The 11,887-nt window shown below is 59.6% G+C and overlaps 1 protein-coding gene across 7 annotated transcripts in view; it reads right to left on the reverse strand.

Moving 5' to 3' along the window:
* Nucleotides 1-420: 420 nt before the first annotated feature.
* RARG (retinoic acid receptor gamma) overlaps nucleotides 421-11,887 on the reverse strand; it is a 20,820-nt gene continuing 9,353 nt past the window's right edge. For 5 of the 7 annotated variants that reach the window (XM_059403224.1, XM_059403223.1, XM_059403227.1 and 2 more), the window contains 7 exons: nucleotides 5,276-5,424; nucleotides 4,917-5,058; nucleotides 4,063-4,223; nucleotides 3,701-3,877; nucleotides 3,125-3,329; nucleotides 2,529-2,687; nucleotides 421-1,745 (listed from right to left, as the gene is read on the reverse strand). In XM_059403224.1, the coding sequence (XP_059259207.1) occupies nucleotides 1,546-1,745; nucleotides 2,529-2,687; nucleotides 3,125-3,329; nucleotides 3,701-3,877; nucleotides 4,063-4,223; nucleotides 4,917-5,058; nucleotides 5,276-5,424 (1,193 nt within the window). In that variant the 3' untranslated portion in view covers nucleotides 421-1,545. Of the gene's footprint in view, nucleotides 1,746-2,528; nucleotides 2,688-3,124; nucleotides 3,330-3,700; nucleotides 3,878-4,062; nucleotides 4,224-4,916; nucleotides 5,059-5,275; nucleotides 5,425-9,693; nucleotides 10,113-11,181; nucleotides 11,434-11,887 lie in introns of those variants that run through there. The other 2 variants (XM_059403226.1, XM_059403221.1) reach the window with 2 other exon arrangements.

An 11,887-nucleotide genomic window follows, 5' to 3' on the forward strand; every position in this document is an offset into this window, starting at 1 on the left:
TGGTGTAAAACAGAAACACTGCAACTCAGATGTGGGATGTGGTGGTTCTGGGGCCAGAGACCCTCATGAGAGCCAAAGGCAGCTTCGATGAACGCCCTCCCCAGAGAAGGGCAGATATCACATATACATAACCAGGGCTGTGGGGACACCTTAAAGGCCTCTGGGACCATTCACACCTTCCCAGAGGTCCACAGGGCCCAATCTAAAAGCCCACACCTGGTGGCTGTGGGAGGCCCAAAAACCCAGGGTAGGCCCCATGGGCTCCCTTCCCCCACCCTCCCACCACCCCCATCTAGGTGCATCTCATCCAATTTCCCTGGTTTCCCTCAGAAAGCTGCAAAATCCAGTAGACTCACCCAGCCCCTCTCCAGGTGAGCCAGGTCATTTCCCCCACCTCTTCCCAGAGGGAGTCATGTGCCATGAGTTTCCATCACTTTATTTTGCAAAAATAGAAAACTCAGCAATATGCGATACAGCGGGGTGGAGGGGAGATGTAAACAGAGGGGAGGGAACAGCACCCTGACGCCCCCAGAGAAAAAGGGGAGCCAGTGGGAATCTTATTTGGCAGCTAAATACAAACTGGGGATTGGAGGAAGAAGGGAGGGGTCACAGGGGCCCTGGGCTCCCCCTCCCAAGACCCCTGGAGGAAGGGGTCAAGTCCAGGGTGTAAACAAAAGCTAATAAATAAATAGAGGTTTCCTCTGGGTCAGGGAAGGATCAGCTAAGCAGCGCCCACCCACCCCCCTCCCTGGGCCAAGCTGCTCTGGAGATCAAGGAGTGGGGAAGGCACTAGGGGGAGAGGGATCCCCTGGCCCCTCTGTAGTGTAGGAGGGTCCCTGCCCCAGTGGCTGAGATGGGAGGCAGGGGAAGCCCAAGGCACATGACAGGGGTGGGGGACAACACGGGACTGGGGGAGGGAGGGACTTGTAACGGAGGGCACAAGGTCAACTCTGGGCCCCAGCAAAGAGGTGCCTAACGGAGCTGTGTCTGTCCCTTTCACCCTCTGGGCCCCCCAAAAATGCAGGGCCCAGCCTGGCCCAACCTGACCTGGCACGAGGCTGGGGCTCCGAGGGCAGCGTACACCTGGCAGGTGCATTAGCGGCACGAGGCACCAAGGGCAGGGGCAAGAGGGTGGGCTCAGCCCCCCCATGCCCCCTTTTTGGTCTCTAGTGTTCCTGTTTGCTCCCAGAGGCCTAAGCACCTGGCAGAGGAAGGGGCTGTGGAACTGGCAGGGTCTTCCTTCTGCCCTGGGGAGCCTGGGACCCTGGTGTCTGAGGGGCAGTGCTGAGATTTTAGAGTCCAAACCGAGGCTCACCCCTCTGCCCTCTCTCCTGGTGGGAACAGAGCAAGGCCCCAAGATTGGAGAGGGAGCCAGTTAGAACAGGGAGGGGATGAACACAGAGGCACCCCTGGAAACTTTGGCAAAAACAAGGAGCTCATTGGAAGGGGTGGAGAGAGGGCAGAGCACGTCCTCCCCCAGTCACTGGCAGTGTCTGGGAGATGGTCAGTCTGCTGCCTGGAGCCCCAACCCCCACGGCAGGGAAGTCAGGGGCCCTGGTCAGGCTGGGGGCTGCAGCCCCCTTTGCCCTGGCCCCGGGGAACCTCATCCTCGCCAGAGGCCTTGGGGTGGGGACCAGGCTGCGAGGAGTCGTCCTCAAACATTTCGGGGTTCTCCAGCATCTCTCGAATTAGGGGAGGCATCGGGCCTGGAATCTCCATCTTCAGGGTAATGGCCCTTTCCGCTCCTGCAACAGAGGGACAAAGATGTTCAAGGGAGCAGAAGCCCATGCCCCTTGAGGCCATCTCCCTAACCTTTCTCTCTCTGGGAACACACAGGAAACCATAGGAACCTAGCACAAGCCTGCCACCTCTCTGTCCCAGCTCACCCTCTCCCTACTCCATGGTCCCTGGGAGCCACTCCTCTGCTGCAGCTTCTACCTGCCTTCTCTGCCAAATTTGCTGCCCACTTATCCCATTCTTAGGCTCCAAGATCACGGCCCAACTCTCAGTCCCATCCCTCAGGCACTCCCCCTTCCCATGTCTACAGCTGGCCCACTGTTCCTAGGTCATTTCTTACTAAGCTTTAGAATAACAGCTAATACCAACTGAACCCCTACTATCTGCCACACATCCTTCTGAATCATCACTGTCCAAAAGAACTTTCTGTGAGGATGGTTCTCTCTGCTTCATCCAGCACAGTCCTCACTCACCCCTGGGCACTTGAAATGCGGCTATAGCCACTGAGGAACTGCATTTTTAGTTCAGAGCCATTCTAAGCCCGCTCTGTTAACTTGCTTAGTTCTCACAACTGGTGGGGTAACTGTTAAGTACAGTCTAGCTTCCAAACAGGAAAACAAGGTACAATAAGTAAAGGAATGTTCCCGAAGTCTGCCACCAGCCTGCGGCAGAGCTAGGAGTCCAGTGCAGGGCCCCTGATGCTCTGTTCTGGTCTTCGCTTGTCTGCCTGCCTGCCTGACCCGAGAGACCAGCAGGTGCCTGGAGAGGGGAGGAGTGCCCTCATGACTGACCCTTGGTGCTGATGCCCCGAAGGTCCGTGATCTTCATGAGCATTCTCGGGAACATGTAGGGCTGGCTGGGCCGCCGTCGGCGCGCATAGAGCCTCAGGGCCTCCAGCAGCGGCTCCTGCAGCTTATCTACTTTCTCGGGTTCCTCTAGGTCCATGCGGTCTGCAGGAACAAGCACAGAGCTGTGAGAGAGGAAGAGTTGGAAGAGACAGTGAGAGGGCCCATCCCAACTGGCCCTGCCCTATGGCCCCCCGAGGCACCCCAATATGACCCATCAGCCCTTTGCCTATGGTTCCTATGGTTCCTACCCAGACCACCTCCCCTGCTCCAGGCCCCACACCTTCTTCTCCCCTCTGGTAAATCACTCCTGCCCAGACCGCTATATCTCAGCATCAGTCATCTGGGATTTCCTCAGCTCTTCCTCTGCTCTCCTTTCTGTCCTAGGCCCCAGCGCTGCTGGGACGCTGTACTGGCTCTGAGAAGTCTGCACATGGGGCAGCTGCAACAATGAAGGACCAAGGTCTCCTGCCTGGTCCGAGAGCAGGTATGGGGTACAGTGGGAAAGGAGCGCATGTAACCACCAGGGGGCGCCCCCACACCTCCACAGATGAGGCAGATGGCACTGAGCAGACCAGTCTCTGTGTCATCCATCTCCAGTGGCAGGAGCTGCCCAGCAAAGGCAAAGACGAGGTCTGTGAGGGGCCCAAAGCCGGCGTTGTGCATCTGGGTCCGGTTCAGAGTCAGCCCATCGGAGAAGGTCATGGTGTCCTGCTCCGGGGTGTACCTTGTGCAGATCCGTAGCATCTGGAGGTAGGCAAGGGGAAGGCTGAGTGCTGTGTCTGGGGAAGAGCCCATCTCAGGTGGAGAGAAGAGGTGATGGGGTGCATGGGAGGGAGTTAGAAGCTGAAGGAGGGCAACCTACAGCAGGCACAGGAGGGAGGCGGAGGAGGGGAATCTAAAGCTTGGGAGGGAAGAGAGGTCGGAAAGAGGCAGGGCGTCCAGAAGTGTAGGATCAGGTCTTGGGCAGGAGGAAGACAAAAAAAGCTTGGCTTTAGAGAAGATCTGGGGAGTCCCAGATTGGAGATGGGGTTGGGGGAGATAATGAGATCTTTGTGCAGACCAATTCCTTGGCCTCACAGGCTGTGGAAGGAGACAGGCCTCCGGGCTTAACTCACCAGGATGTCCAGGCAGGCGGCCTTCAGCAGAGTGATCTGGTCAGCAATGCTAAGCCCGGTAAAGCCAGGCAGCCGCTTGGCAAACTCCACGATCTTGATGATACACTTGGTGGCCAGCTCACTGAACTTGTCCCAGAGCCCCAGATCCAGCTGCACCCGGTGGTCTGCACTGGAGTTCTACAGGGAAGGCAGGTGGGAATGCAAGCTAAAGCCTGCCCTGGTGGGCTATCTTCTTTCTGCCCAAACCCCAAACTCTCCCCTCTGCATTCTGTTGCCCTTCCTTGTCCTCAGCACTAGACCGTAACCTCAATACAAACCCACAGTCTCCAAAGTGAAGGGTCCCCTGCCCTCACTGGACTCACCGTGGTATATTTGCCCAGCTGGCAGAGTGAGGGGAAGGTCTCCTGATGAGCTTTGCTGACCTTGGTGATGAGCTCTTCTAACTGAGGGCTCAGCTCATAGCTGTCAAGCGACCCCTCTTCCTTTACTTCTTTCTTCTTCTTATTCCGATCATTCCGCACAGCTTGGGGGTGAAGGTACATAGAGAGGGTCAGGACCCTCAGAACCTCCCTCTGGGTATCCCCTCTCACCCAAATTATCCTGTCCTCTGTCCTTATCATGAACATCTGTTCCCTGGGACCCTAATCGCTGCCTCAGTTTCCCTAGCTCCTATGAGCTCCCATTCCCAGGCTGGCTCTCTCCAGCCCCACCCAGGGCCTGCAGCCCCTGCTCCCTCCCCAAGCCATTCGGCTCCATCCTGCCCTTCCTGTCACCCTGCAGGAGCTGGGGGGGGGGGGGCAGGATATGCAGGCGGCAGGATATCCACTTATAGCCTTGGCAGCACAATGGTGCAGGAGAGGGGGCCACCCCAGATCCACCTCAGGCTCAGTCTTGGGAGCAGGGAGGCAACTGTCAAGCCCCCCCAACTATCTCCCCATGAAACCAGGCAAAGAGAGCCAGTAACCCCCATTCACTCATTCAGAGAAAGGATTAAGCACTGAGAGGGAAGAAGGGCAAGGGTTTGGGCCTCCTGGGTGAATGGGCGGGTACTCATCAAATAGGACGGGCGGGGGACTAAGAAGCAGAAGCAGCACGGCAAGGCAGGCCAGGTCCCAGAGGTCAAGGAAGTGGCAGCGGGCCGGCGGGAAGAGGGTAGCTACCACCCATGGGCTGGGAGGGTTCCTGCTCTGGCCAGGCTTGGGGGCGGGGGCAATACCTTCTTTGGACATGCCCACTTCGAAGCACTTCTGTAGCCGGCAGTACTGACAGCGATTCCGGGTCACCTTGTTGATGATACAGTTTTTGTCACGGTGACACGTGTACACCATGTTCTTCTGGATGCTGCGGCGGAAGAAGCCCTGGAGTTGGGGGTGGGGGTGGGCAGTGAAGCAGGATGCTGGGAGTATACCAGCCTCTCTGGGGCCTTGTGGGTCGGCCCAGGCCCCCACCAGACTAGGGGCCAAGTCTGTGAAAAGCAGCCCCTCCCGCTCCCCAGTGAGAGCCACTCACACACAGGGTCCTGCCCCTCTAGTCTGGACCCCAGGCCCAGGGCTCCCACCCCCACTACTCACACACCTTGCAGCCTTCACAGGAGCTGACCCCGTAGTGATAGCCTGAGGACTTGTCATTGCACACGAAGCAAGGCTTGTAGACCCGAGGAGGTGGAGGGGGCGAGGGCGAGCTAGGCACCATTTCCTCTGAGCTAGTGCTCTGCGTCTCCACCGCTGGGGGGAAAGCAGTGACATGAGGGTCAGGGAGCAGGGTCCCTCACTTCTCCAGGCACCCTCACTATACACATCTACCCCATTCCCACTTCTCCCTCCAGCTCAGCGGTGCCACCACATCTCCGGCAAGGTGACTTAAAGTCCCAACAACCACGTACAGCCCCAGAGCAAATGCTTCCAGAAAACCACTCTTAGTGCACCTCCTGCATTCGGGCCATCTCCCTGCACAACAGTGCCAGTCCAAGCCCTCGTGACACTGCTCAGTTCCCCAAATTCCAGGTCCAGGTCATACTGGCAGTTAACTGCCACGGGCCTCAGTTTCCCCAGCTATCAAGTGGGCAGGGGGAGGGGTTATGGGCTGTGGCTCTGCACTCTATAGTCGCTGTCTGTCATGTCCATGTTGGTCCACCTCGTCAGATCATCTACCTCCCACCACCTTCCTCCTCATGAGGCAAGAGTTCTGGGGCCCAGTAGGCAAGTAGCAGCTAGCGCCCAGGTAGTTGACCTGATGGGATATTCAGTAGGTGGAAGAGGTCCTCAGTTTCTCTCAAGTAGTACATGGTAGATAATCTTCCAGCTTTTGCCTATCATACCGCCCCCTCCCCACAAATAACTGCCAGTGTCCTTTTCTCCAGGAACCACTGAGGCAGCGGAGCAAATGAGACACAGGTATCAAGAAAGCAGGTCAGAAGATATGCAATAGCCTGATTTTACACCTAAGGAACGGAAGCCAAGAGAGGGAAGTGGCCAGCCCAGGGCCACACTACCAGTTGATGGTGGAGCCAAGCCGCTTTGGTCCTCTGACTAAGTATAAGTGGCCTGCAGGGACTCAAGAGAAGTTGGGGAAGGAGAGACTGAGATATTTGCTCTGATTCTCAGGTCCAGAAGAGGTTGGGGGTGTAGCAAAGCAGGAAAAGTCAGGTGACAGTGGGTAAACAGGGCTCGTGGGGGAGGGGAGCTACCTCTGGACCCTCTCTGAGCCTAGGTCTTCACTCCTAAACTTCCCACACAAATACCCAATTGCAGCTCAAAGGTTGGGGGGGGGTGGTTCTCAGCCCCTGCCACACTGAGCATGTGTGGCTGGGAGGACACCCTCCCTATTCAGGAGGCTACTTGGGAGACCTTTTTGATTCTGCGGGTTGTTTGGGTCTGTAGTTCATCTTCCAAGGCTGGAAAAATCTATAAATTATTCAACCGGTAGGACCTGATGCCCACACCTAGAGGGCCCAATTAGTGCAAGAAAACGCTGAGACCCTCCCTGAGGAGTGGCCCACACACCCACCTCGTGAGCACCTTCTTCTTCTAACCTGCCGTGTGGCCCACCTGGTCAAAAGGGCGGCCCCAGGCCGCCAGCAGGGCTAAAGGAATGCCCAGGATGCTGGGGTTCTGGGCTAGCTCCACCCACCCCACAGGAGGGAAGCCCTCCCCACCCACCCACACGCAGACCCCATTAGCATAAGAATCCTGCTAGAGAGAGATTTCCAGTTGGAAAAGGACCGAGGAGAGGGGAGGAAAGAAGGTGCCTCCAGTCTATTCAGGACCGGGGTGGGGATGGGGGGGACTCCAGGAGGCGCTGGGGCGGAGCGATGCGGGGCGGGCTGGAATGCCTTTCAGGACCCCTCCTGACATCCTAGGAGGGCACAAGTGCGGCCCACAGGCCAGTGCGTGGGATGGTGTTCGCTCCAGCGCTGACGCCCTCCCTGCCCGCAGAGCGCTGCCTCATTTCCTCTCTTGCGAAAGGGCCTGGGTGCGGTCAGACTGGCATGGGGCAGTGCCAGGCAATTACAAGACTGGGGGCCGCAGGGAGACAGCCCTGGGGACAACTTTTCCTGTCTAAATGGTAGTGTCACCCCTTCTGGGCACCCCTCTGGCACAAGCCCGCCCCCTGAACCCTAGAGTGCAGCCCAGGGGCTCTGGGGGCACAGGGCACAAGAGAGCTAATTGGCTCAGGCCTGCTCAGAGTCTTCTCAGCCCTGGGCCCAGACCCCAACAGGAGCTAGGCAGGGGCCCCTGCCGGGAAGGAGGGGGGTGGGCTCTAGGTTTTTCTCCTTTTAAAGCCCAAATTGCTGAAATTGAGGAAATTCCTGGCCAGGCTGAGCGGAGCTTCAAACAAACTCTTTATAACCGGCTGTAAACGCTCCCAGCTGCGAGGCACAGGGCTGAGAATCCCAGACTCACAGTCTGACACACACCTCCTGGGAGACACTCACACATCCACAGCACACAGGGCACAAAAGCAGACACACTACCCATGGGCCCCCATAGCCCAACCACCCCTGGAATGGGAGAACACACAGGCGGGGGTAAAAGCACACTCACTCCAGCCACACGGTGGAGGCACAAGTCACTGACACAACACCCAGCTTCACATTTGCAAGAGAGCAGCTCCACGACCAGACAAACACCCCCAGCCTGCCAGCGCAGCACCAGGACTCTGGCAAACACCCACAAACACACCATGTGGCCCTCTCCTCAAGGGAACTCTTCCCTTCCCCAAAGCAGACATAGGTCTAAACTACTTTCTCTCTGAAAGTGTGTGGAGCAGGCCTGAAGCCCACCAAGACCCTAGAGGCCAAAATTATTGGTCCAAATTGAAATGCAAAAAAACAGACTGCCAGCCAAGTCCCTGAGACTGCCAAGCTCCTGAAAAAAGGACCCAGCCCTCACAAAAACCCCTCCTGAGAAAGTCTCTGCACCTCAGCACTCCTCCCAACATACCCCAACTCCCCTTCCTATTGGGCAGTGAAAGGAAGGTTAAGAAGTCACCAGGATTTGGTGCAAAGTAATAACAGTTCCATGCTTTCTCCACCCTACAAATGCCACACTTTTAATTCTTGCCCCGCCCCACCCCCAAAGTTGGATCTTCTGCTTGCCACCTCCCTCCTCCAATCTATGAGCAGCATTGCCCTGGAACCAAAAGCACCCCTCCCAAAAAAAAAGAAAAAAGAAAGAAAAAATACACTAAGGAAGGAAAAAGAGCAGTAAAGAAAAAAGTAAAGGGGGGGAGCCAAACTCTCGTAAACAGCGCTGCCGAGAGCCAAGGAGCGAGGCGCGTTGGCGGGGTCTCGGTGACCCCGCGCGCGCAGTCCCCCTGCGCCCTCCGCCCCGCCCGCCGCCCGCCCCTTCCCAGCTGCCCACAAGCCCCTCGCCCCGGCGTCCGCACCCGGCTACCAGCGCACTCCCAGCCCCGGGTAAATTTGGGGGGTGTTCAAGGCTCCCCTCCCGGCTCCTCCCCACACCCACCCCCGCCAGGCACTTCGGCCCAGGCTTCAAAGCCGCCTCTCATCTGGACTTCATTTTTACTGCCTCTCAGTCCCCAGCTTTTTATTACCGCTCTGGAAAGGGGTTCCAGGGCCCCAGGCCTGGCATCTCCCATTTCACAGAGAGGGGAAGATGGATATTTGGGGACCCAGGAGTCCAGTTCTCCGTGCCGCTGCCTCCTGCGGGCCACCCCCCACCGTCAACAGACTTTGGGTAAACTTTTCGCTTTCTACTGAACTTGTGCGTGTCGGAGCGGTAGGAAAAAGTCGTCTCGCCGCATACAACCCTATACACAGTTCCAAACGTTGCTTTTTAGGGTGGGGGAGGGGCGCAAGAGCCCAGCCCTCTCCCCGTTGTGTGCACCACCCGGACCACTCCGCACGCAGAGCACACAGGATGCACGCCCGAACACGGCACTTTCCAAAACCGCCCCCGCAGTCACGCAGGGGCACACGCCTTCCCGGTCCCACGCCACAAACATCCCCACGCAAGGGCCATGCGGACCTGCCAGCGCTGTCGGAGGGCGACAAGGCGTGGAGAGACCCCCCTACACTCACAGCCACACCGCCTACATAAGGCGCTGCACACTCCAGGGATTCACACGCTCTGCAAATATTTTTTACGCTCTCAACTTCCCACATGGACTCTACAAACGCCACCCACGGTCCTGGGTGCCATATCCCTCCGGGCCACGGACCTGCGGGCACAAGCTACCAATAGCAATTCGGTCTCTCCCTATCCCCAGAAGTTCTGGAGTGGCATCAACCGCAGCTCCTAGCTAAACACCCACCATAAAAACCACACACACTCCAAACACTACGGCACACACCCAAAGGAGTTGCTGAGGTCCCCACGTTTAAAGGGCCAGTACCTCTCTTTCCTACACAGCCGCCCCTCACATAGAGTGAGAATCTCCGCTTGCACCCCAGTTCCACCTTTTACACATGGAAAGGGGGAGGCGTTGCCTCTCCTGCACCCCTCACCCCACCCCTGGGCTCTGGTACCTACATTGCAGACTGGCGGGTTGAGGCCAGGCAAAAGACTCAAATCCGGCGAAACAGGAGCTGCCGGTGGCTCTGCGCAGCAAGCCGGCCCCGGGCCCGGACACCCCGTACAGCCGTCGCGGACCCGGGGCAAACGTTTCCATGCAGTCGTACATTGCGACCCGGCTTGGAGAGAAGCTGGGTGCTAGGAACACCAAGGACCCGCAGCCGATTCCCCCTCCTCCCCCGGCGGCGCCCCGCTCCTGGAGGGGGGGAGGGGGAAGGCTAGCATAGGGCGCCAGGCTGCATGGGGGGTAAGGGGTGGGCGGGGAAGAGGGGGATCCCCAGCAGGGGAAAGGGACTGGGCGGGGCGCAAAGCCCGGGCTGCCGCACCGGCCGCGGTCCGGCTCACTCTGGGCGCCTCGGCGGCTAACACTGGGGAGACCTTTTGTAAAAGCGAAGCCCGGAGGGGTGGGGGGGTGGGGCTTGGAGAGCGAAGGGGGCCGGGCACTAAGATTAGCGGAGCTGGGAGTGGAGCGGACACTTACACACACTCGCACCCGGCGCGCGCGCTTGCTTAGACACATAACCGTGCATGCATTTATCTAGGAAGGCACCACGTATCTGCAAATATGCAACAGTGCGCGTGCATTTATCTGCACGCACACAAAACCATAGCTGCACAAACTCTTGTGCAAGCACATCTAGCTCGGGAGAATGCTGTTAAGGATTCTGTCTCCACAGCCCCGAGGCTTTGCACGCATTTGCACTTCGGCGCGTGCCCTGGTCGGGAAAGGGGGAAGGAGTGAAGGAACCAAGCACACGCATTTCCTTTTGAGTTTCCCCCTCCTCTCCCCAGCACTCTTTGCACACAAGTCGATACAGGCAGGGGTATCAAGGAAGACGGGGGAGAGGGGAACATGGAGGTTCCGGGCGCCCGGCAGTTCTTCGGAGCTCGGGGACCTGCACTACCTCCACCCCCTCATTCCCAGGCCTGGCTCCTCCCTCTCCCTCCGCGCGCGCGCTTCGGGGCCGAACCGTACATTCCTGCGGCTCGGCGCGCGCGGCCTCCTCCTTCCTTCCCGTTCTCCCCACCCCCGGTCGAAGGGCCGGAGCGCGCTCCCGCCGTGAACTCTCCGGGAACCCCCCTCGGGGCGGGTGGCCGGGCGCGCTCACCTCCTCCTGACCCGGCCCCGCCCCACCCCGCCCAGGCCGTCGCCAGCGCCGCCGCGGAGTCCCCCGCCCCCTCCAGCGCAGCCCGGAGTCTACCCCTCCCAGCCGGAGCCGTCCTCCCTTCGCCGCGTCCCGGGCTGCCTCCCTCGAAGATCTCTGAGCCCCGTCCCGCGACTGACGCTCCCCAGTCGCTCCACCGCCCCTCTCAGTGCCCCTTCCTCGAGCCTGACTTCACTTTCCGAGCACAAAATTGCCACCCCAAACTGTCCCTACAGTGCCAACCGCGCCTCCGATGAACTTGCCCTGCTGAGTGCCAACTCCCCTCCCCCAGACTTTCTACCGTGCCAGTGGCCCCAAAGTGCCAAGGGTCCCTCTCGGCTGTAACTCTCGGGTCCGGTCGTCAACTGTTCTCATTACACATCACCCCCCATGGGCAGTCACTGGCCCTTCTCCCCTTCAGTGCCACACTGAGTGCCCTTCAGATCTCCGAGGGCCGCCTCGCTGTCCCCTCGGTAGCCCCTTCCGGGCACTGAGCGCCCTCGCCCGGCGGAGAAGTGGGTGAGGGGGGCTGGGGTTTGGCCACGTCAAGAGTTTGCCCTCGCCGCCCGGCCGAATCGGGGACCCTGGCCCCGGGACAGCGCCAGCGGCGGCGACTCCCGGAAACCGCCCCCTCCCCCGCGCCCCGCCCGCCCGCCCGGCGGGCCGGCCCAGCCGGCTCTGTCAGCGCCGCTCGCACGGGGAGCGCCGGGGGAGCGGGAGCGGCGCCCGGCCGGCCCCTTCCCCCGCCCGGCTGCTGCGGCTGGGCCAGGGCGGGGCGCGCTTTTCTAAGAATCTGTTGTACCGGGTGGGGGGCGCACTGGGGTGCTGCAGGAGTGGGGCGCCAGTTTGTAAGAATAAAGAGCAGGAAGGGGTGCCAGGAGTAGGCAGGGAAGGAAGGCGGGTGCGGAGGAGGGGCCGGGGTGGTGGCCCGGGACTGGGGGGGCGAGCTGGTGGGGGGGCGGGGCTGGGACGGAGGGCCTGGCTCGTGGATGGCGGGGAATGGGGAG

Source organism: Mustela nigripes, chromosome 6, assembly GCF_022355385.1.
Source record: "Mustela nigripes isolate SB6536 chromosome 6, MUSNIG.SB6536, whole genome shotgun sequence".
In the NCBI taxonomy this organism is placed as follows: Eukaryota; Metazoa; Chordata; class Mammalia; order Carnivora; family Mustelidae; genus Mustela; species Mustela nigripes.